This window comes from Numida meleagris, chromosome Z (assembly GCF_002078875.1).
Source record: "Numida meleagris isolate 19003 breed g44 Domestic line chromosome Z, NumMel1.0, whole genome shotgun sequence".
Taxonomy (NCBI): Eukaryota; Metazoa; Chordata; class Aves; order Galliformes; family Numididae; genus Numida; species Numida meleagris.
The window spans coordinates 33,901,971-33,923,116 of NC_034438.1; the positions used below are offsets into that span (position 1 = coordinate 33,901,971).

The 21,146-nt window shown below is 38.4% G+C and overlaps 1 protein-coding gene across 11 annotated transcripts in view; it reads left to right on the forward strand.

The window, feature by feature from the left end:
* ADAMTSL1 (ADAMTS like 1) overlaps positions 1–21,146 on the forward strand; it is a 442,268-nt gene that overhangs the window by 321,027 nt on the left and 100,095 nt on the right. For 9 of the 11 annotated variants that reach the window (XR_002433573.1, XM_021381313.1, XM_021381314.1 and 6 more), the window contains 5 exons: positions 573–711; positions 12,111–12,161; positions 15,418–15,622; positions 16,864–17,011; positions 20,173–20,257. Coding sequence is in view for 10 of the 11 variants with exons in the window: in XM_021381313.1 (XP_021236988.1) it covers positions 573–711; positions 12,111–12,161; positions 15,418–15,622; positions 16,864–17,011; positions 20,173–20,257 (628 nt within the window). In the remaining variant the exon portion in view is untranslated. The remainder of the gene's footprint in view (positions 1–572; positions 712–12,110; positions 12,162–15,417; positions 15,623–16,863; positions 17,012–20,172; positions 20,258–21,146) is intronic. The other 2 variants (XM_021381315.1, XM_021381316.1) reach the window with 1 other exon arrangement.

Below are 21,146 nucleotides of genomic sequence, written 5' to 3' on the forward strand. Positions count from 1 at the left end.
TTTTTTTTCTTTCCTTCCCCTTTCCTTCCCCTTTCCTTCCCTCTCCATCTTTTCTCTTTTCTTCTTTCTTTTTTTTTTTTTGGCAGATGTGACCTTAGCAAAGTTAGTCATCATGTGTGTTTTTTCCCTGAGTTGTCTAATTTAACTGTAATTCCATCAGGTCAAGACCATGCTTTACCACATTGTTTTGTGACATCTGTTACAAATGTTACTGGGATGTAGATGTTAAATAATATCAACAGATATATGAATTCTTAATTACATTGTCCTGTGTACCTACAGTTTAAGATTCTGCTACATGGATGCTTTTACCAGTTTTATCAGACTTTAAGCAAATTGATAACATTCTGACATGTTTTCTAGAGCTGAGAGTCCTTTTTGAATGCTTTTTGATGCATGAATTTTTGTAAATGAAGCTGTGATTTTTAACCTGGTCTGTAAAATTGTAACTGCTATGTCCAAAATCATGCATATTTTCAGCTAGCCTTTTACAAAACCAAAACTTAGATCTGTTTCAGACAGAAACAAGAAAAACACTACATCACATTTAATTCTTCCTCTGTGTATTGCAGGTTATCAACTGACTTCTGCTGAATGTTTTGATCTGAGAAGCAATCGGGTAGTAGCAGATCAATACTGTCACTATTACCCTGAAAATATCAAGCCAAAGCCAAAACTTCAGGAGTGTAATCTGGATCCTTGTCCTGCAAGGTCAGTTGGCTCTAATTTTAAGAGTACAGTTTAAAAATGTAAACTAAGAAAATGTTTTGTTGCTACTTTTGACTGTGACATTCAACCTACAGAGTAATTCAACCTTCTTCTTGTCCTCAGGACGTACTGTATAGAAAAATACCTCAGTTAAGCACCTGCACATTACTAGAACTGGATTTGCAATTGCTTGTTTCTTCCCCACATTGCCTCATTAATCATTATAAAGTGTGAGGAAAAAAAACTGTCCATCAATACACATCTCTTAGGTCTTAGTGAGATATGGTAAAAATGTTGTTAGAAAATGGTTGTTTTCACAATTAGAGGAATCAGAGGCTTTTTTTTTAAATTATTATTGTTCGTGTTTATGTTTTCTTCTTGATAAAAAATACACTTGAAGTCATAGCAGCTTGTAAGAAACATAACATGGGAATTTGTTATAACTTGGGCCTGCACACAAGACCCTGTCTGCTTCCATGCCAAACATTCTTCCTCAGAAGATTAATAGTAAAAATATCAAGATCATGGAGTCAGATTTTCCATGTATAAGAAGAGGAACTAAACCACAAAAAGGACCGGTCTTTTGTTGCACTGATTCCCCTGAGCTTCAATGAAAGTCAGTCTGTAACCACTCACAGACCGCAAGCATTTATTTGTGTAATCTGAACTTCTTGGTCCTCTTGTGTGGCTTTGCTAAAAAACATTTGAGGGCAGCGCAGCAAGCAGACAAGAGGCGATGCCCATTTATTTATCTGATCCTTTCTCTCTAGAATAGTTTTATGTCCAGTTTGATAAAGAGTTCACAATCAAATGTCACGTGAAAAGATATTATGGCCCTTCAGATTTCTGGGGGTTGCCATAAAAAAAAAAAAAAAGCCAGAAGAAGAAGGATGCTTTTAGAGACCTCTGGGATGATGTGTCTACCTGACTGAAGGTAATTTCTTCCCAAACCAACTGTAACGGCTTCAGACTAGGTAAGCGTTATGGCATTATCAGAGCAGAACAAACCTGTCCAAGGTCAGGCTTTGTTTTATCTCTTCTAAAAAGCTTTAGTTAAAGTTCTTTTCATAACTACAGATAATGCTCAGATTTCTCCATTGCTGAAGATATATTAAGCCAAAATGTATGGCAGTTTATACTCCTTCACTCTGGTAAACACATTTTTAGTGGCAGCTCTTCTTGCAACTAATTAAAAGCCAGAAATGTTATCATACAGTTAGAAGTGATAATCTCCCAAAATTAAGAAGTGGAAATACCAAATCTCAAAATTCAATATTATTTCAGCAGTGTTGCACGTTCTTTAACTTACATAATTTATCATCTATGTCACTAAGATGCCTTAAGTATATTACATGAAGAATGAAACTTTAGTAGCGCTTTGTGAAAAGCACTTCCTGTTGAGCATGTACTCAGAAACGATTTTTCAATATAGAGATTGCCTTCCCACAATGCAACAAGACTATTTTTATTTAGCAGTGTTCTGCCAAGTTCAATATTTAGTTTCACTTGTTCTAGTTCATTCCACCAAATATATATATATTATATATATATATTATATATATATTATATATATATATATATAAATTTTTCAGGCTACTTAAATATATTAATAATTGCAATTAGATACTTTACTGCAGAAAAGACACTATATTTTTTCCTTGGTGATTTTCTCAAATCAAAAACAGCGTCTTTGAATTTTTGTAAGCAAATGTCAGTAATGTAGACTCCAGGTCTGATCAGGGAGACATATATCTGAGTGCCTCTGAAAACAGGGTTGCTGAAAGATGTGAATTAATATGGAATCTGTATTTAAGATTCACCTTTCATGATAGCAATGAGAAAACAATTTCATGTAACTTTTTTTTTTTAAAGCTAAGTTGCTGTTCTCATTTTCTTTAAATACAGCTCTGAGTCAAATATGCAATTTGCCTCTGGAATTTGAACTAAGGATATTTTCTGTACTTTTCCCAGTAAATTTAAATGACGTGTAAATGCTAAGACAACTGCATGGAGGAAGAAGAGGAAAAAATAACTTCTGAGCAGATTTCAGGAAGTAATTTTTGTTTTATGTAAGGCATACCAGGGCAAAGTTGTTGATATAAAGACCCTGAGGGGAAGGAGAGTCATTTAGAAGCACAGCTCTGCCATCCCAGGGTACAGGCAGTAATAGAAAGCAATTGGCTTTTTGGAAACATCCTCACAGAATGCCAAATTGCGAAAGATTATTTTCAAAAGTGTCTTTGTAAAGAATTCAAGAACCAAGAAAGACAAAAAACCAGAGGAAATCTGTGGTAACTTCTGGAATCTCAATGCTTTATTACAGTCAGGAAGAGGATAGGTGAGGCAGAACAGGGTTGGGACTGTAGAGGAGGAGGCATCTCAGCACTGCAGTGCGTTTGCTGTGTGTCAGCCACTCCGCTCCCCCAGTATAAAACAAAGATCATAATTCTTTTTCCTGGCAAACCAAGTTCCAGTGAGGCATTATCTGATTAGTGGTTGCTGACTCTTCTTACGGTGTGTCAGTGAATGCCTCAGAAAATAATTCTGGAAGACCACAGTGGCACTGAATAAAACAACCAAGACAGAGAGGCTACATTAAAATTTTCAGCAAGGGATAGTCCGAAAGAAAAGATAAAATGAATACTATGACTATCATGTAAACTTCCAATTACTTGTCTCTTTATGCTCAGTGTTTGAAAACATTTCACTTTATTGTGCTCATTATGGCAATAATTATCAACATTGCTGGCATTATGATTAGTTAAAAAAAAAAACCTGGGGCTGAACAAATGTGGAAAACGAATCAATTTTTTTTCAGGGGGGAGGCAATCCAGTTTTTCACATACTGGATTGGAGGAGAAGCAGTGAGTGGAAGGTTACATCAATTTTATCAAGTCTATTCCCTTCAGTGTGGCTGCATCCAACATTCTGATTTCAAATGTTCAGTTAATTGCAAGACTTTTAACTATCCAAAACTTCATGGTCTTGAGAGTTTGGAGGAGAGTTTTTAGCTGTCATCAGTACTCTCCTGACTGATATCTTCTAATGAAAGGAGAAAGGATTTTTTTCTGCTCTGAGAAAAAGAAGTCTGTTTAGACTTGATTTAGCTGGGTGTGCTAAAGACATACAGGACAAATCTGACGTGCTGTAAATTGAACATACCATTCCTTTTATAATTCAAAGGCATTCCTCCAAAAAGCAATTTTTACAAATGTGTTGAAGGTTTTTATGCCACTCATCATTGTGAGGTAATCTCTGGAGTAAAATCACTTCTGCTTCTAGATTTCATCTTTAGCTTTTGGGTTGTATTCCCAGCTGCATTGTTCTGTGTTTTTAATGATCTGTTCTATTGTTTACATCCTACCTATCTCTGAAACGCAGTATGGGCCTCTCCAGGCCTGATGTTTTTACCATGACATTTCAATGCTGTATAAAGATTTCATAAAGGCATCTTCAGCAAAGATTCTAACTCGTGCAGCTGTTGTTTCAAAAACTTCACAATAGCAAGCCTCTAACATGTGGCTGTTCCGTCACTTTGCTGATAATGCCAGTCCAGTCTGCACAAGCAATAATCCTGGAATCTTCCTAGAACACCATCAGTAAGCCTACCCAATGGAAAAACCAGAACCAATGGAAAAATTTAGGAAAATTCTGAAGTTCAAACAAGATTTTCAATACTAAAAGATCTGAAAGAATTCTCCAACATGCATGGCTTCTGGAGCGCTCCAGCAAAATTGCAAGCTCATTTTCCTCCCCATCAGAATTCTTCTTTTGGCATTCTCACTTAACTATTATACTGCAATGATTCTGAAGTTCAATACACATCGTAATGTGAACACATATGCTGTTTCCTGGGCAAACCTGTGCATGACAACTTTTACACAATTCACTCAAGAGAACATGAGGTAGTGATGAGTAGATATCTGACTAAAAGGGCAACATAGAATATGCCCTTAATCAGTGTCACGGTATTATCTAAGGGTCTGCGTCCGTGACAAGAGGGACAGGCCCGAAAGAAAAAAAAAACGAGAAAAGAGGAAGGAAAAAAAAAATTGCCGGCGAGTAGGGGCCGGCCCCCGGGGGGTCCGGCGGCTAAAACGGCAGAGAAGCCGCGGAGCCGCAACCTGGGAAAACAAAGGGAAGAGGGGGACTCTGAGGAGGAACAACTAATTTTACTAAATATATCAAAATGAGGCTAGTAGAATTATGATAGAGGGTTTACAGGCTGAAAATCTTACACAGTAAACTGCAGGAGGACCACGTGCTTTCTCCGCCGGGCAGGACGGAACAGACCCCGCATCTCCCAGGCGGCTTCACCCCCTCCCCTCAAACGCAAAGACCCCTGGGGCGTGCACCTCCTCTCCTCCCCCTCAGAGGGCCACACCAAAAAAGGTAGTTTGCAGTAACCAGGGAATTAACTCTTTAACTGCCCGTACCTTACATGATGTAATGGTGTGGAATACCGACAACAAAAATCACAAAACCATAACAATCAGCAGCAGGGTTCTCCTCACTTCATTACAAATTGTCACCTGAACCAGAAAATTGGCAAATGCATATTTTTTAGTTTGTTATCAAATTCTATTTTCACTAGATTATTTCTGGAAGATGAATGAAACTGGAGTGTACCTATTTGCCTTTTCCTCCATCACATCCTTATCTTTAAATTGGAGAGATATGGATTTGAAGGGTGGACTATTTGGTAGATAAGGACTTGGTTGGAAGGTCACAGCCAGAGGGTTATGGTCAATGGCTCTATGTCCAGGTGGAGGCCAGTGATGAGCGGTGTTCCCCAAGGCTTTGTCTTGGGACTTTTTAATGTCTTTATCAGTGACAGAAATGATGGGATCAAGTGCACTCTTAGAAAGTTTGCTGATGATACTGAACTGAGGTTTTGCACTTCGGTCGAGATAGTCCCAGATATGTGTGCAGTCTGGGAGAAGAACTTGAGAGTAGCCCTGCTGAGAAGGATTTAGGGGTCCTGGTAGATGAAAAACTTAACATGAGCCAGCAGTGTGCACTTGTAGCCCAGAATGCCAGTGGCACCTGAGCTGCATCAAAAGAGGGAAGGCCAACAAAACAAGGGAGATGATTGTACCTCTCTGCTGTGCCCTTGTGAGGCCTCATCTGGAGTACTGTGTCCAGATCTGGGGCCCCCAGCACTGGAAAGATGTATAACTTTTGGAGATAGTCTGGAGGTCTGGAGTAGGGCCACAAAGATAATCAGAGGGCTGGAGCACCTCTCCTGTCAAGAAAGGCTGAGGGAGCTGGGTTTGTTCAGTCTGTAGCAGAGAAGACTGCGAGGAGACCTCATTATGGCCTTCCAATATTTAAAAGGAGATTATAAACTGGAAAGTGATCAGCTTTTTACATGGATAGATAGTGACAGGACAAGGGGAAATGGTTTTGAACTAAAGGAGGGGAGATTTAGATTAGATGTCAGGAGGAAGTTTTTCACTGTTTGTGTGGAGAGGTACTGGAACAGGTTAACCAGAGAGGTTGTGGGTGTCCCATCCGTGGAGATCTTAAAGGCCAGGTTGAATGGGGCCCTGGCCTGTCTGGTCTAGCACTTGATCTAGCAGTTGGAACCCTGCCTGCAGCACTGGAACCTGCTGATCCTTGAGGACACTCCAAGCCATTCTGTGATTCTATGGAGTGCTGGTATGTTTTTTAAAAGATGGGTGGATATTTATGATTTACACAGTAGCAGCCATAGATCTACAATGATGAGAGGGGTCTGAGACACAGTGACTCATTTATTGCTATTGCCCTTGAGTGGGATATGTGAAAGATTTTAATAACATAAAATATCCCACAGTTACTCCAGATACTGGGCTTTTTGGCAGTATCTCTGCTTATTGCATGGATGTAGGATGTTTGGCATGACAATGCCCTTTCCCAATGTCTGCCTCAGGCAAACAGCCATTTTTGTAGATTTACATTTTTACTTAAGTTCTGTATTTGTTAAAGAGGTTGAGAAGGGCTATCTGTCTTGCAGTGTTCTCTGAACCTTGGTATCCTCTGATTGCTGGATCTGGTCTCAGTTTCCAAAGCCAATCATAGATACATGAAAGATTCTAAAGACAGACTCATCAGCTAGAGACAGCAATTCCATGGAGAGATGACACATAAAGGTTTTATCAAAACAGAGGGGTGGAAAAAAAAGCCTTTTGCAGTAGCATGGCTGAATTTGCATGTGCTACAAAAGTTAGATTGGTATTGGCAAAAAGTGTGCTGACTGCAAATGAGAGAGCACAGTCAACAAACATCAGTCATTCCACTAACAAATTTGTGTTTGGTTATTTTTGACCAGTCAAAATGCTACAGAGGGACCACCTAAGCTGCAGGAGCTAAAGTGATGCATTTTTTCATGAAAAACAGGGAAGTTTAATAGGTGAAAAACAATTCAGAGCCATAGGGAAGAATCACTGGGTAGATTTTCAGGAAGGCTAAATTGGAAATAGTGATACATGGAGAAGAAATGGCAGCATATCTGTCTCCAGATACAGGAGACATAGCTGAAGAATTAGCTGATAGCACTGGAAATGTTCTGGTTAGCTGTAATTAGGGTCAACTAAGTTGATGATTAGATTAAAGATGAACTGCAGATACTCCTAACGCATAAAGAAGCAATTTTCTTTTCAAGTCAAATAGGCAAAAACTAGCATTGTTGGGTAGGGCAAAAGGCATTTAAATTAAGCTGTAAAATGATTTTGTCAGAACAGGCAGGAAGGGTGGGCCAGGAAACATCCATCAGAGCAAATAAGTGAATAGCAGAGCAAATTCAGGATTTAACTTATATTAAAGGAAGACAAAAGATAGGGGAAAAAAAGCTGTCAGGATGCATCGGATAACAAATGACAAGGTGGGAAAGTAGATCTCACACTGCAATAAGCATCAAATAGAGACATCTGTCTGTCCAAGATGAAGTAACAGCCAAAACTCTGTTTTATTACATCCTAGAAGAAAAAAACTACAGTAAGTAGTAAGGTGGTCAGTAAAAGATATTTGCACTGGAAATTCCATTGTTAATACTACAAATTTCTGTGCTTGCCTCAATCAGTCCTTATCCAAACCACCACAAAATATTAAACAGAATTAAAAAGGTGACAGTTTTCAGAAGCGTTACAGAAGTGGTGCAACAGGAAGGAAGTATTTTTGCTGCTTTCAAGTGATAACACCTATTTCAAATTCTGTAAAGAGCTTAGACTTTAGTAGTCTGTGGTAGTGACAAGTAAACCATGTTTTCTAGATTTTCAAGTCTGTACACTATGAGGAAGTAATTTATTATAAAGATGAAATATTGTGCTAAACGTGCTGTTTGAAATGTGAGGTTTCTGGAGGGTGACACAGAAAGATGGCTTTCTCAACAATACCTTGCATTGGTTAATTAAGTATCCAGTGAGTGTCCATTTAAAAATGCTTAGGTAGGGGACAGTTGCCTTCCACCAATCTGCGAAGATGCAAAAATCATTAAAAACAAAATACATCATAACTCTTCAAGACCCATACTGACAGATTGCAAAATCAAAAGCTAATCATAAAATCATTGACACCTAAAGGAATAAACACAATTGAATTCATACTGGTAGCGTAGCTGAGAATTAGAACACTCAGTACTTGCAAAAGTAAGCATTCAAAAACCAGTGTTGCCTGTAACTAAGGTGTTGCAGTGGTTGTCATCAGTCCTAGCTCTGAATAGAAACTGTGATAATTTTAAAGACTAGCACATGAAAACCTTAACAGATACCATCTTTTTAAGGACCTTGATATCTTTTTCTCAAGGCTGACAGTGATCTTGTAGCGAAAGGTGACAATGTCATTTGGTTTTATCATCACTGAGCACTGTGCAAAGCGGGAGCAGTATCACACACCACCCTAGTGACAGGATTTGTGGAGTTAAATTTGGACTTTTTCACAAGCCTTTAAGCTCGCTAGTGATAATCAGACCTCTCATAGGGTTCATGGCTTGGATGCTAAATCTTTGTCTTGTCTTATATGATGAACTTTTTCATATCTCCCATGTATTTCCTTTCACTTCATGAGTTCGTGTGTGAGTCCCCATTGGGAAAGGAGTAGCAGTTCCAGCCAACAGGGAGTGCGGTCAGCCCTTCTCAGCCCCTGTGCCCCTTCTCAGCTTGGCAAGTGCTGACCCAGGAGCCATGAACATGCAGAAAAGGGAGGCAGGAAGGGCTGGCACGTTGTCCAAGAGAGTCATTAGGGAACTACAGGAGGGGGGTGTTCAAGCCTGCCACTTATGCTAAGCGGTTAGCTTGAGTGGGGAAAGTAGCCATGGAGGAATTCTTTCAAGGAAAGCTGCTGCAGGCACCTGTCCCAGGGGAAAGCCAAATGTTTGCATAGATGGCAGACCTGGGTACAACACACCCACCTCCGGCATGTGCAGTTCCAGCTCCAGCTGGACATACGCCTTAGAAGAACAATTGTAGTGTCACTGCCAGTACTCAGAAGGAAAACAAACCAATCTGCAGAATATGTGACACAACTTGTAGGTCTGAGAGACATGAGAGGTCTCAGGCATGAGAGATACAACAGTTCTTCAATATTGCTTCGTGCTTTCCTGCTCCTGCTGGAGCAAGTTTGTTCTGGGAGTTGTGTAAATTAATCCTGTCTACTACTTCAGTGCCAGCCAGAAATCTTGGTTCAGTAGAAAAATTATTAGTATCTCTCTCTGTTAAGCTCATTAGTAGCTTATTTAGCACATTTTCCTCTTTGTGTTGTCCAACTACTGTACAGTGAACAAAGCCCATATCCTTGATCTCTCTCCATATTTTTATAGGATTATGATGTGTTGATAGATTCATGGAATTTAAGCCTCTCTGTCTCCTTAAGAAGTACAGATTCACCAAAATCATCTAGGAGGTACTTCTATATTTCACTTAGGTCAGCTTTTTTTCTGTGAACTATGAACACACACACACACACACACACACACACACACAAAAAAAAAAAAACAAAAAAAAACACAGAAGACTAGCTAACAAAGATGCAGTTGCCATTACTGGTGCAATGACCATATGCTGTTTTGCTGTTATATTCAACTTGATACTTAAAGCCATAAGTGTAACCTTTGCATATCAGTGTCAGGGATTTTGTCTCACTGTGACCATGGAGCTTACCTGGATCTGTGAGAGCCAGTGTGAACCCTTGGCAGCCTCTCACATGCACAAGGGCAGTGTCAGTAATTCTGTGGAGCTTTACACCATGTACAGAAATGCAATTTATGAATGCAGAATTCTTTGAGTGTCACGCCTTTCCAATGGCAACATTAATTTAGCACTTTGTGAATGTTATTTAATCTTCATAACAGTGTTTGGATGTAGTACAGTTATTTCCATTGGAATGGCCTTGGATATTATGCATTCTAATACATGCAGACCTGGATTATGCATACAGACAATGTTTATTAGAAAGAAAATACTTCTCACTGCAATGAGAGAGAAATGTTTTGAAATCTGTTTCTTTCTGAGGCACTACATGCTTTTATAGTGTACTTATTTCATGTCTGAACTTGGTAAATTAATCTTTTTTCCAACCACTCCTCAGCAAGCTGATGAGCTGGAAAGTGCAAAAGGCTTCAGATTAGATCTTCAGCAGCAGTGGTAGAGCAGTCAGGAAAACAGCAGATTCCTAAAGGTACGAACCAAAAGAAAAAGAAAAAGGAAAATGAAAAAAAGAAGATGAAAAAGAAAAACAGAAAATGCTTCTTTCCATCATTTTAAAATGCAACTGTGGAATTTCTCAAACTTTGCAGGCATTAACCAGTCAAACAAAATGTGCAAAGACTTGCTCACTGGACATAGTATAAGTCACCTATTTGCCTTTTCCAAAGTTTCCCAGTACCAAATCTGCCATCCTGTGGATTTTTAGATTTTGTGGAGATGGGTAGTTCTCTCTAGATACAAATATGCAGGCCCACATAAGACACTCCTGTGTCTGCAGAGATTGATAAACTGATAAGGAGCCATCCAGGTCCCCACCACACACTCACAGGGCTTCTGCACCTTTTGGCACATTAGCTGGAAAATTCCAGCACACTGACCTAATGCTGACTCTTCACTGTGAAAACACAATGGAATCCATCCTTCTGTCACGGTCAAATTGCACAAAAAAAACACCTTAATATGCCGAGTCTCCTCTGGATATTTAGACCACTTTACAAGGAACTGTTTTGAGAATGGAGAATACTTTCTCCCTTCCCCCTCCTTTTCTCCTTCCTTTTTACAGAAACCCACAGCAACATAATTATCATCTCTCTTCTGCGTAATGCTCTGAAACACCGCCCTCATTCTTTTCAGCCAGTTTCCTCTCTTTGGTGCTTGGATAGGGACATGCTCTTAATTCTGTTGCACCTAGCACTCTTTGATGGTTCTGCCCACCTACCCCAAATCCCCTACTCCACTCTGGCTCTGACGAAGGTGATATATGAGGTGCTCTAGGATCATGTTTAACATTAATAGTCATGCCTGATAACTGGGAGTGGATGAGGGCCGAGAGTTACTCTGAGTGAGGATGTATCAAAATGGCAAAGCATGAAATTTCAGGCCAGCAGTTCAGTGAAATCTTGTATTTGCTAATATGTCAAGTGATATCCATCTCTCAGATTACTGGCATGATAATGGTTCTGATAATTACTAGTTTTTATCTACACTACTGCCAAACTGTTATGACAGTGCCGGAAAAACAAACAAACAAACAAACAAACAAACAAACAAACAAACAAACAAAAAAAAAAAACAGAAGCCCTGACAGGTTACGCTTCTCTCCAGCTCTTTCTGGCTTCAAGGAAAACCCAAATAAAGAGACCAGTTCAGAAGATGAATGCAATTGGGTGAATTTAAGGTGAAGAGATAGAACTGAAGATTTGAGTTCTTGCACAAGGATACTTTCAATTCCTAATCCCAGCTTCTATAAAAGCAGAAGTCTTGTCTGAAGGGTAGAAACAACCATATAATAACTAAAAAAAGGTTTGATCTAGAGCTCTCTGAATGGAACAGAAGTTCTATTGTCTTCAGTGACTTCAAATCTAAGTATCATATGAGAATTTGTTTTTCTTATGGCAGATTATAACATAGAAATTCCAGTAATATTTGAAAAATTCATATGGATCATTTTGTGATAGTAGGCTGGTTCTTAGTCAAAAATTAGTATATTCACAAAAATAGGGTAGTAATTCGTGGTTTATTCTTTAATGACTTGGAAACTGTAGGATGAAAGCATATGTTTAAAATGTGATTGCAATTTAAATAAAATTTTTCTTTGTTTTTTTTGTTTTGATTTTGTTTCTGTAATATTGCGTAAAAAGTTGTATAATGTAATCATTTAGTGTTTATTTTATTATGTGTACCTTCTACTCAGAGGGTTGGCATTATTGTTCCTAACAGTGATGGATACAAGCAGATCATGCCCTATGACCTCTACCATCCCCTTCCTCGGTATGTAAAACAATCAACCAGATGCTAGGATTAGCTAATACATTTATTGATTTTTCCTCTTCTCTGCATTTCTGTTTTGCTCTCAAAATAAGATAACAGATGCTGCTTTCTTTTTGCTGTGAACTCCTGCAGATTAACCTAGGGATGTTTCACTACTAATCTGTTATAAATTCTGTTGCTGTGGATCTGAAACAATATTCTAGCTGAAGCAGTAATGTAGCTTTATTAAGTGGTCCCTTTCTTTCTCTCTCTTCCCACCCTCTTCCCCCCTCCCTCCATCTTTTTCTCTCTCACCTCTCCTTTTCCCTCCCTTTACTCATATCTGAACATGACTGTGCAATGAAATATCAGATCTTGAATCTCTCTGACATTGCAGTTTCTTGCATGCTTTTAAATTGTGAGATTTTGGTTTCAGACAGTATTAGTGTTGTGTCCTGATCCAGCAAACCCATCCTAATGCCTTTCCCAGGCGCATTAATCTGTTGGCTCCTCTGACAAATCAGATATCAGGGACAGGAATAGAATCAAGGCCTGATGTATCTTATTAATTATCGCACAATTAAAATGTCTTTAATGTGAGACTTGAGATTTTAATGAAAATAATTACATGAGCAATTACTCTTAAAGCAAGTAATAAGGCTCGTGCTGGTAAAAATGTTTGGTAAATGAGGGATAATAACCAGGTGGTTTTGAAACACTGCCTGGACATGCAGTAGTATTGGGTTAATTTATTGTGTCCCATGGTATCTATTATGCCACAGAAAAAAACTCCATAACATTAGTCTCACCTTGGTGAGGAAATGTTCTCCCTCAAATCACAGTGAGGACTTTCTGTATAAGTATACAAGTGCAACATTTGGTAGAGCAACTTCTCAGCTACAAAACACTATTTTTCAATAGTCACCACCATTAGCTCTGCATTTTCCTCAGTGATGAACAAGAGCCTGCATGCTGCACTCATAACAACATGCGCCAGTGGAGGTGACCCACTGCCGCTGTTGCCGCTGCTGAAAAGCACCACGCACCACCTCACTGTGCTCACATCCACTGTTTGGTCTCCATAAACATTCACAAGTGTCAGTGAATGTCAATGGGTGCCATTTTTTTTCTGCACAGAGAAATTCAGTGCCACACCTTTGCTTTATTCGCACTTCCATGTCAAATGCCATTGTGTCAGAGTGCCCCTCTGCTGCCATCTGTCCCACAGGAACAGCGTGTAATGGGATATTGGTGGGAAGGTTCAGCCTCTACTGCCATACCGCCAACATCTGCCTCTGGCATTGTGGGCCAGCATAATAAAATAGAAGGTATTACTTTCAGAGCAGCCCTTGTATGTCCAGTCAATGTACTTAATTTCCAGTAATTTTCAGATTATATTTTCTGTGCACTAGGCTTCCCTGTTGGCAGCTAAATGCTTAGGGTTGCATACATACATTATTACTACTCATGAGATGTACTCATAAAATATAATCCTGCCTTTCATTCTATTTTTCTGGAAAACTTTTTTGTGTGTTTATTATTAAAAAAAGAATAACTACAAACCTCAAAGATTAAACCTCTGTTGTTAAGGAATATAGGAGCTAGAATATTCATACAGGGTATAAGACTAGCTTTGAGAATGCTATATTTTATTTCCACAGTGCTCAAAGGGCTTGCACATTGACAAAAGCAGCTGTGTGGCTGAGAACTCTTTTACCTTTCTGTCTCACACACACATGAAACCTGAGGACGAACGCTTGCCTAGATTTAAGCATCTTTGTATTGCCAAGGTTGCCAGGGGCACCCAGCAGCCTTTCCCAATGACTCCAGAGAATTCTAGCTGCAGCAGCCCTATGCCTGGCTCAGGCCAGTGGCAAGAGTTTCTACTGCTTACCAGTTTCAGTTTGAGTTCTCTTCAGTTATATTTGCGATAGTTAGAAACGTTATCTGGAAAATTTGTCCAGAAGATCCACAGGCGACATGTTTGAATTTAAAAACTCAAGTTACCCATCTGTGACATATGGGGCTTATACAGAGCACACCATGATGGGTAGGACATGAGGTAAATATCATTTCACCATTTCTTTGTGTTCAGCCATAGAATTAGTTGACAGGTTTACCATTCATAAACAGCTATTAATGTAAGCCATTTCACACAGAGTTTTCTAGCAGTTTTAGCCATTAGCCAAGTGCGAGTTGTGCATAAGTGTACTGGAGTTGATAGGAATAAGATGGGTTAATATGGTGAAAAATCAGAGGGAAAGATTTTTTTCATATTATTTAACAACTTCGGTGATCCTTTAAGATTAACTTAATGACACTAATTACTTTGTTGTGACTACAAGAAAAAAATCCTCACCTGTCACTTTTTTTCTTTCTTGCCTGAAATAGGAAACAGATGGGGATCTTATCACAGCATTGTTTTAAAGAAAGTTGTGACTAAAATAATTATTTCAAATATTTTTTTCAAATTTCCTCATTAAAAAGAATTGAGGCACTCATAGCTGTTGTAACAGTGGTCCTGTATCCTCTCTGTGACAGCAGCTTGAATATATGGGAGGATATACCAGTCTGCATTTTATGCAAACAGACATGTATGCATATAAAACAATACATACATTTTTGTATATGCATCACAGTAGGGGGAAAAAAGCCTTATTCATGGCTTTTCAGAGCATACACATTGCCACGTGGATTTGTCATTAGAATGTTCAAAAGGCACCTGTTGAGAAAAGATGGTGTCTGAATTCCTTGCCCTGCTTCAGGTCTAAGAAAACAAGGCCTATGTAATTTATCCATCCAAGGCCATATATTCCATCAATATAGCCTCTTCTTCTCTCTCTTTTTTTTTTTTTCTCCATAAATCAGTTGTTTCACCTGAAAGAAACACTGCTGTTTGTTGTCTGTTCTAGCAAAAGTAACATCGTAAGTTCAGGAGCAGACTGAATCTCTAGTAATTTGTAACAAAGATTTCTCAGACTGTGGCAAATTGTGAAGATATGATAATCCCATCAGCTAAATAAAAGAGATTATATTAAAATTAGTAGTCATAGGGATAATGTAGAGAGGAGTTTTTACATTTATGTCTGTACCTATCAGAGCGCTGATATCACCATTTATATGTAATTTTTTTTTTTTTTTTTTTTTTTTTTTGAGACCAATCTGAAATAACAGAAAAACAACTGCAGGTTACAGTTTATGCATTTACGGGGCTGTAATGGGAGCATCAGAGTTTCCTTTTGTTGACACTCCTCTGTTACATTTTGCTTTTTCCCAGATGGGAAAGTACACCCTGGACTGCCTGCTCCTCATCCTGCGGAGGGGGCATTCAAAGCCGCAGTGTCTCATGTGTGGAGGAAGACATTCAAGGGCATATTAGCCCTGTGGAAGAATGGAAATGCATGTACACTCCAAAGATGCATGTTGTCCAACCTTGCAATATATTTGACTGCCCAAAGTGGCTTGCTCAGGAATGGTCACCGGTAATCTGTTTAGCTTTGATGATTTCTTATTTCATGTATTTAAAACACATCTTAAATGCAGAGCATTTAATTGTTTAGTGAGCTTGTTGAATTAGGAACTTTTATTATTTTCTTTCCTCTGTTTCAAATCATGCTATTTGTCTAACTACAAAGTAAATGCACAAGCTATGTATTAATAAGATTAACGAGATTAGGGAGAATGATGGAAAAATAAAATTTAAGTATTGATTAGTGATCCTCTATTAAAAATAGACTGAGAACATAAATGAAATGCACACAACAAAAGCAGTAAGCTGTTCATAATCAGCTAATAGCATATTTCTTACAGCTTTTCAGCCAAAAATTGAGTGTCATAAATTTCTAATAATTTTCCAGAAATTTATAAACCCATAACTGACTTTGTTTTTTGATGCTTATAATTCTTTGTTCCTGGCTCTCCTTTATTTTTCATGCACAAGAAAATGCCTGTTTGGTACTTTGATTTTTTTGTGTAAAGACTTAATCTTGAATTCGGTTTCTCACCAACCCAGTTTTTCTACAAGCAAAATGAATTCTTTGAAGTTAAGCTAGTTTATCCACAGATGGGTATTCTTTACTGATTGCAAAGTCGTTAGCAAGCTGCTATCTAAGAACAAAGTAATGCTGGTACTATCCATAGCCCTTCCCACTGGTTGTAAGGTTTGATCTCGACCCATCCAACCGCTTCTGAAATAATCTGCGCAGAGGGGAAGAGTGAAGTACCTTACCAAAAATAAATGAAAAAAAGACTTAATAAAGTCTCTTAAGGAAGAAAGACTAAATAGTTTCCCATTCTGTTTGGTGCCATGTTCCAAAATAGCTGAGTATCACCTCTTTTAACCCATAAGCTCTGGTACTTTGTCCAAGCAAAGCAGAGTGGCTCTAGATGAAGCTGACAGGGTGTTACTAAGTGTATCCATTTTGGGATGGATGGCCACAAGCCAAGTAGCCAGTGCTGAGAGAGTGGCACAGCAAAAGAATTCCAGGGGCTAAAAGTCCAAGCCAAATACGCGTGCAGAACAAAAAGGCAAATATATGTGTCAATTTTATGCCTTATCCAGAACTGCCAAATATTATGAATAATGCATGAACATGGTTGGGTGTTTCTGCATCATGTTTTGCCCTGTGATGTACATGTACTTCTGTTGCACATTCTCTTTTCATGTATCTCTCCTATGACATACCTCAATCATTCCTTTGTTTCTCCTATTTTATTTTTCCAGTGCACTGTGACCTGTGGACAAGGGCTCAGATATCGTGTGGTCCTTTGCATTGATCACAGGGGGATGCATACAGGAGGCTGTAGCTCTAAAACAAAGCCACACATAAAAGAAGAATGCATCGTACCCACTCCTTGCTACAAACCCAAAGGTAACAAGAAAAAGATTCTTATGAATTTTTGTGTCTGTATGCTGACTAATTTACAAAAATTTCTGGGCTACAGCACTGTAAGTGAACTTAATTTCCCTAAATTAGAGACTTAAACTCCATCTTAAGAAAAGAGTCAGTCCCTTTTGAAAAATGAATTGATATCTTGGTGAATATTAGGAGCATTTATTATGCAAAATAAGCATGACCTGTGACCTCATTCTGATCTAAGATGGAAGAGTGAAATTTGGAATTTTAATTTCTGTGCTCACTGTTCTATGATAGACAGACAAACTTGTCAAGTTGCAAGATTCCAGTTTATCTGGAGCATGGGACTTCACTGTATCTGCTAGTCACCAAAGTGGCAAAACTCAGATGCGGGGCCTCAGGGGAGCAAAGGGTATTTTGCACTGTATACTGCTGGAGGACATAAGCTCACTTGATCTGCATCCCAGGATGAACAAAAGGCTGCACTACCATGACTGAGCCTCATCTGGAGATGCAGAGGCCTTGCACTCGGTTAACCAGCTGAATCTATGAGGCTTTATCCATTTATCACGTTCAGAACTCCTGTAAAGAAAGCTGCTGTCTGCTTGCAGCATCCAGTGTAAGCAAAATGCATTAAGATGCTGACAATCAGATGATGCGTACCACCCACAAGTGAGTTCTGCCTAGGGAACTGGGAAGGCTGCAAGACCAGCTAGGATGGTTTGCTTGCATTTGTCAAGACATCTCTTCCTGTGGTCTGATAACTGCACATGGCTGTTTTCTGGAATTACAGTCTTGCAACTGAGTGTCATCTTTACCCTAGATCAATTCTTGTGCCGCCCTCTGCAATACATAACATCATTAATATCTGAGTAGAGATGGCTCTCTCTTTCTTCCCTCTTCTCCCATGGGATGGAGAGCTCTTTATGAAACATGGTGTTTTGCTAGGATTTGATTTTACTCTTCATCTTGGTTATGTAATTTTTCCTCCATAATGCAAGTGGTAATGTTTGAAGATACATGTACCTGCAAACTAAATTATACTTTCTGAAAAGAGCTGGACCAGATGGTCTCCAGAGGTCTCTTCTAATACAAATTACTCTATTTATGTGATAGAAGTTTGTCCTTTTTTGTGTCTTGAATCTAGCATTATAAATTTAAAGCAATTGTTGTAGTAAAGTATCTCTCTTCTGTTGAATGTTTTAGTCTTAGTTTGCTTTTTACTTCCATACCTGGAATAAAATAAAGCAGGAAGACAATGTTCTTAGCTGGTTGAAATAGCAAAACAAAACATGCAGAATAATATTTTAACACTCTTTGCTAAATAAAACCAGAATGCAAATAATTGATGTAATTTATTTCATTTTAGTTTATTCATGTACTGAGGCACTCTATCTCACAACAGTAATGGGAAAATACAGGATAACCCTAGATTAAGTAATAATTTTATATGTTTATTGAAATGTGCATTTATTTAACAAAACTTTCTGCATAATGTAGGATCTAAGTGTTTTTATACTCTCCTATAAAAGTAGAGATTTTACTTTAATCTCCAAAACTAGAAGTTCTTCGTTAGCTGTGAATTTCATTTATTTTTTGTCAAAGCACACTGTGCAACATCAACATTTCTCATCCTTCAAATCATTTTACAGTATAGATGGCAATTGATTTTATCTCTCTCTCCTGTTGAATGCACATCTTTAAAAAACAAAAATTATTTAAAAAGTCACATAGCAGACAACTGTACACGAGACCTTTTGCTTTTTACAAGCACTTCCAATCCAAGAGAAAAAAGCATAGAAGTAATATCTGGCTTTCCAAAACTCATAAAGCAGGCCACATGCATATAAATAGAACTATCTCCTACATATTTTGGATAACAAAAGCGGTAAAATATAGATTAAACTAAGAGCTGTGCTGGCAAATATTCATCTTCAAATGGCAATAATAAATATGTTAGAGTAAGAACTTGGCAAAATATTTCTTGGAGAGAGGCACAGTTATTGTATTGCTGTCCTTTTTTTCCTCAGTTAACATCTTGCTTCAAGAAAATTTGCTTCACAAAAGTTGCAGTAGCTGTGAAATCAAGTTGTCAATCATTGTTCCTCTGTGATACAACTTACAGTTTGCAAATTTCATGTGCATGTATGAAAGGTTCTTTCTTACTCACAACAAAGTTATAGAAAAATCTTAAATATTCTGAATGACATTAATCTGCTCCTATTGATGAGTATAAATCTACACATCACCTAAACAAAAAAGGTTTAGGTGGTTTATGAGTGGCCAATAAGCCTGGTCCTGGTTCTCTTCAGAGCTCTGACTTTCTTTCTGCTTTATTTGTGTTTTTTTTTCTTGATCCTGACCCAAAATATTTTGTTAATATGCAGAGCTCATTTTCAAATTATGGTGCCAAATTTGCTCTTACGTTATGCCCCTGTAGAGTTAAAACAGCTCCACTGCCTTCAGCTGAAATGCTCCACTTTGACGCTGCATGAGAGCAGAATTTGGCTGAAAGAGTTGAATGGCCCTGCACTCCCCAGAACAGAACAACTCATTATGTTGTGTGCATATCCTGGATGGGAGAAAAAACAGCCCCACTGTTTTTCATCAGAAATGACAGAAAAAGTATCAAGCTCATTTTTTAAATCCGCATAGCTGATGAACTGATAAACTTAAAGTTAAAAAGTATAACTTGACCATTTTATTACAGTTTCTCTGTTTTTTGTGGTATCACTCATCAAATCAGGATTTTCTTCCTTTTTGTAATCTATCAAAAGCAAGATTAATATGTCCTCTGAAATTCTAAAATTCAAGCGTAAGCACAAGGATTTTATACATTTTGCCTTCAAAGCATCAGTAGAGGGGCATCACACTTCCAAGTCTCACTGCAAAAAATACTTTCTAAAGTGCCTAGTTTAGTAGCCCAGTTGCATCGTCTGTAAAGTAACTATCTATGTGGTCGTATAACTAACTAACGTATAATCCAGTTTACAACTCTATAATAACAATTCCAGAATCCCATTCCTCTCCTCCTCTCTCTTCTTGAGCTCAACCTCCGTGTGAATGGAGGCACATGTATATTCCAAGCACACTCGGTGAGAGAGTAAAGGCTGGCACACGTGGGAGCATTGCTGCTGCATGGTTTCTATTTTCATGTACTTCCATTTGTTCTGTAGAGAAACTTCCCATGGAAGCAAAGTTGCCGTGGTACAAACAAGCTCAAGAGCTGGAGGAAGGAGCAGTGGTGTCTGAAGAACCTTCGTAAGTCTTAAAAAAATTTTCACAGCAGGCATGTGTGAGATGGGGATCTGGAGCTTGTGCTGAACTGACATGGCCTCTTGAAATTATATTTGGCTTTCAGTAGAGGATAAAGGCCAAATCTAGCCTTTATCAGAGGAATCAGAAATCAGAGGACTTAAGGCTGTGTCACACTTAGATGCGAAGTGGCAGAGTTTAAGAGGACAAACACAGACTAAATTTGAACAAATACTTTTATGTTTTATTTAAGTTAATTTTCAATGATATTACAATGAGAGTCTGTCTGCTGAAGTAGTTATACAATCCCCACTACCATTGTATCTCAGTGCTCAGCACCTTTATTTATCGTCACAATACTCCTGTGTAGTAACAGCTAAAACACAGGGCAGCCAACGAGGAAATCCTCTCCGAGAATAGTGTAATAGCAGTTAATGATGTGCATTAACTTTAACAGAAAATAAACTAGAACCCCAGAGGTGTGGTTTGCATTGCTGTATCTCCACTTACCTTATTTCATGGATATTCCCTTCCCTGTCCTTCTAGACACTTAACAGTCTTTTCCTAGCCACTTTTCCAAGAGTGATCTGTCAGCACCTTGTACCCCATTATTATCTATCTCTTCCTCCTGCTGTGGATCCTCTTGGATAGCAGATAGGCCTATATACATACACTGAGAATCCGTTTGTGTTAGGGCTGCCTGAAATAATGGAAACTACATTTCTCCTTCTGTATATAGAAGATTAACTCATTCTGTTCCTAAACTGTTGTCTTCTTTCTTCTTTCTTCTTTCTTCTTTCTTCTCTTCTCTTCTCTTCTCTTCTCTTCTCTTCTCTTCTCTTCTCTTCTCTTCTCTTCTCTTCTCTTCTCTTCTCTTCTCTTCTCTTCTCTTCTC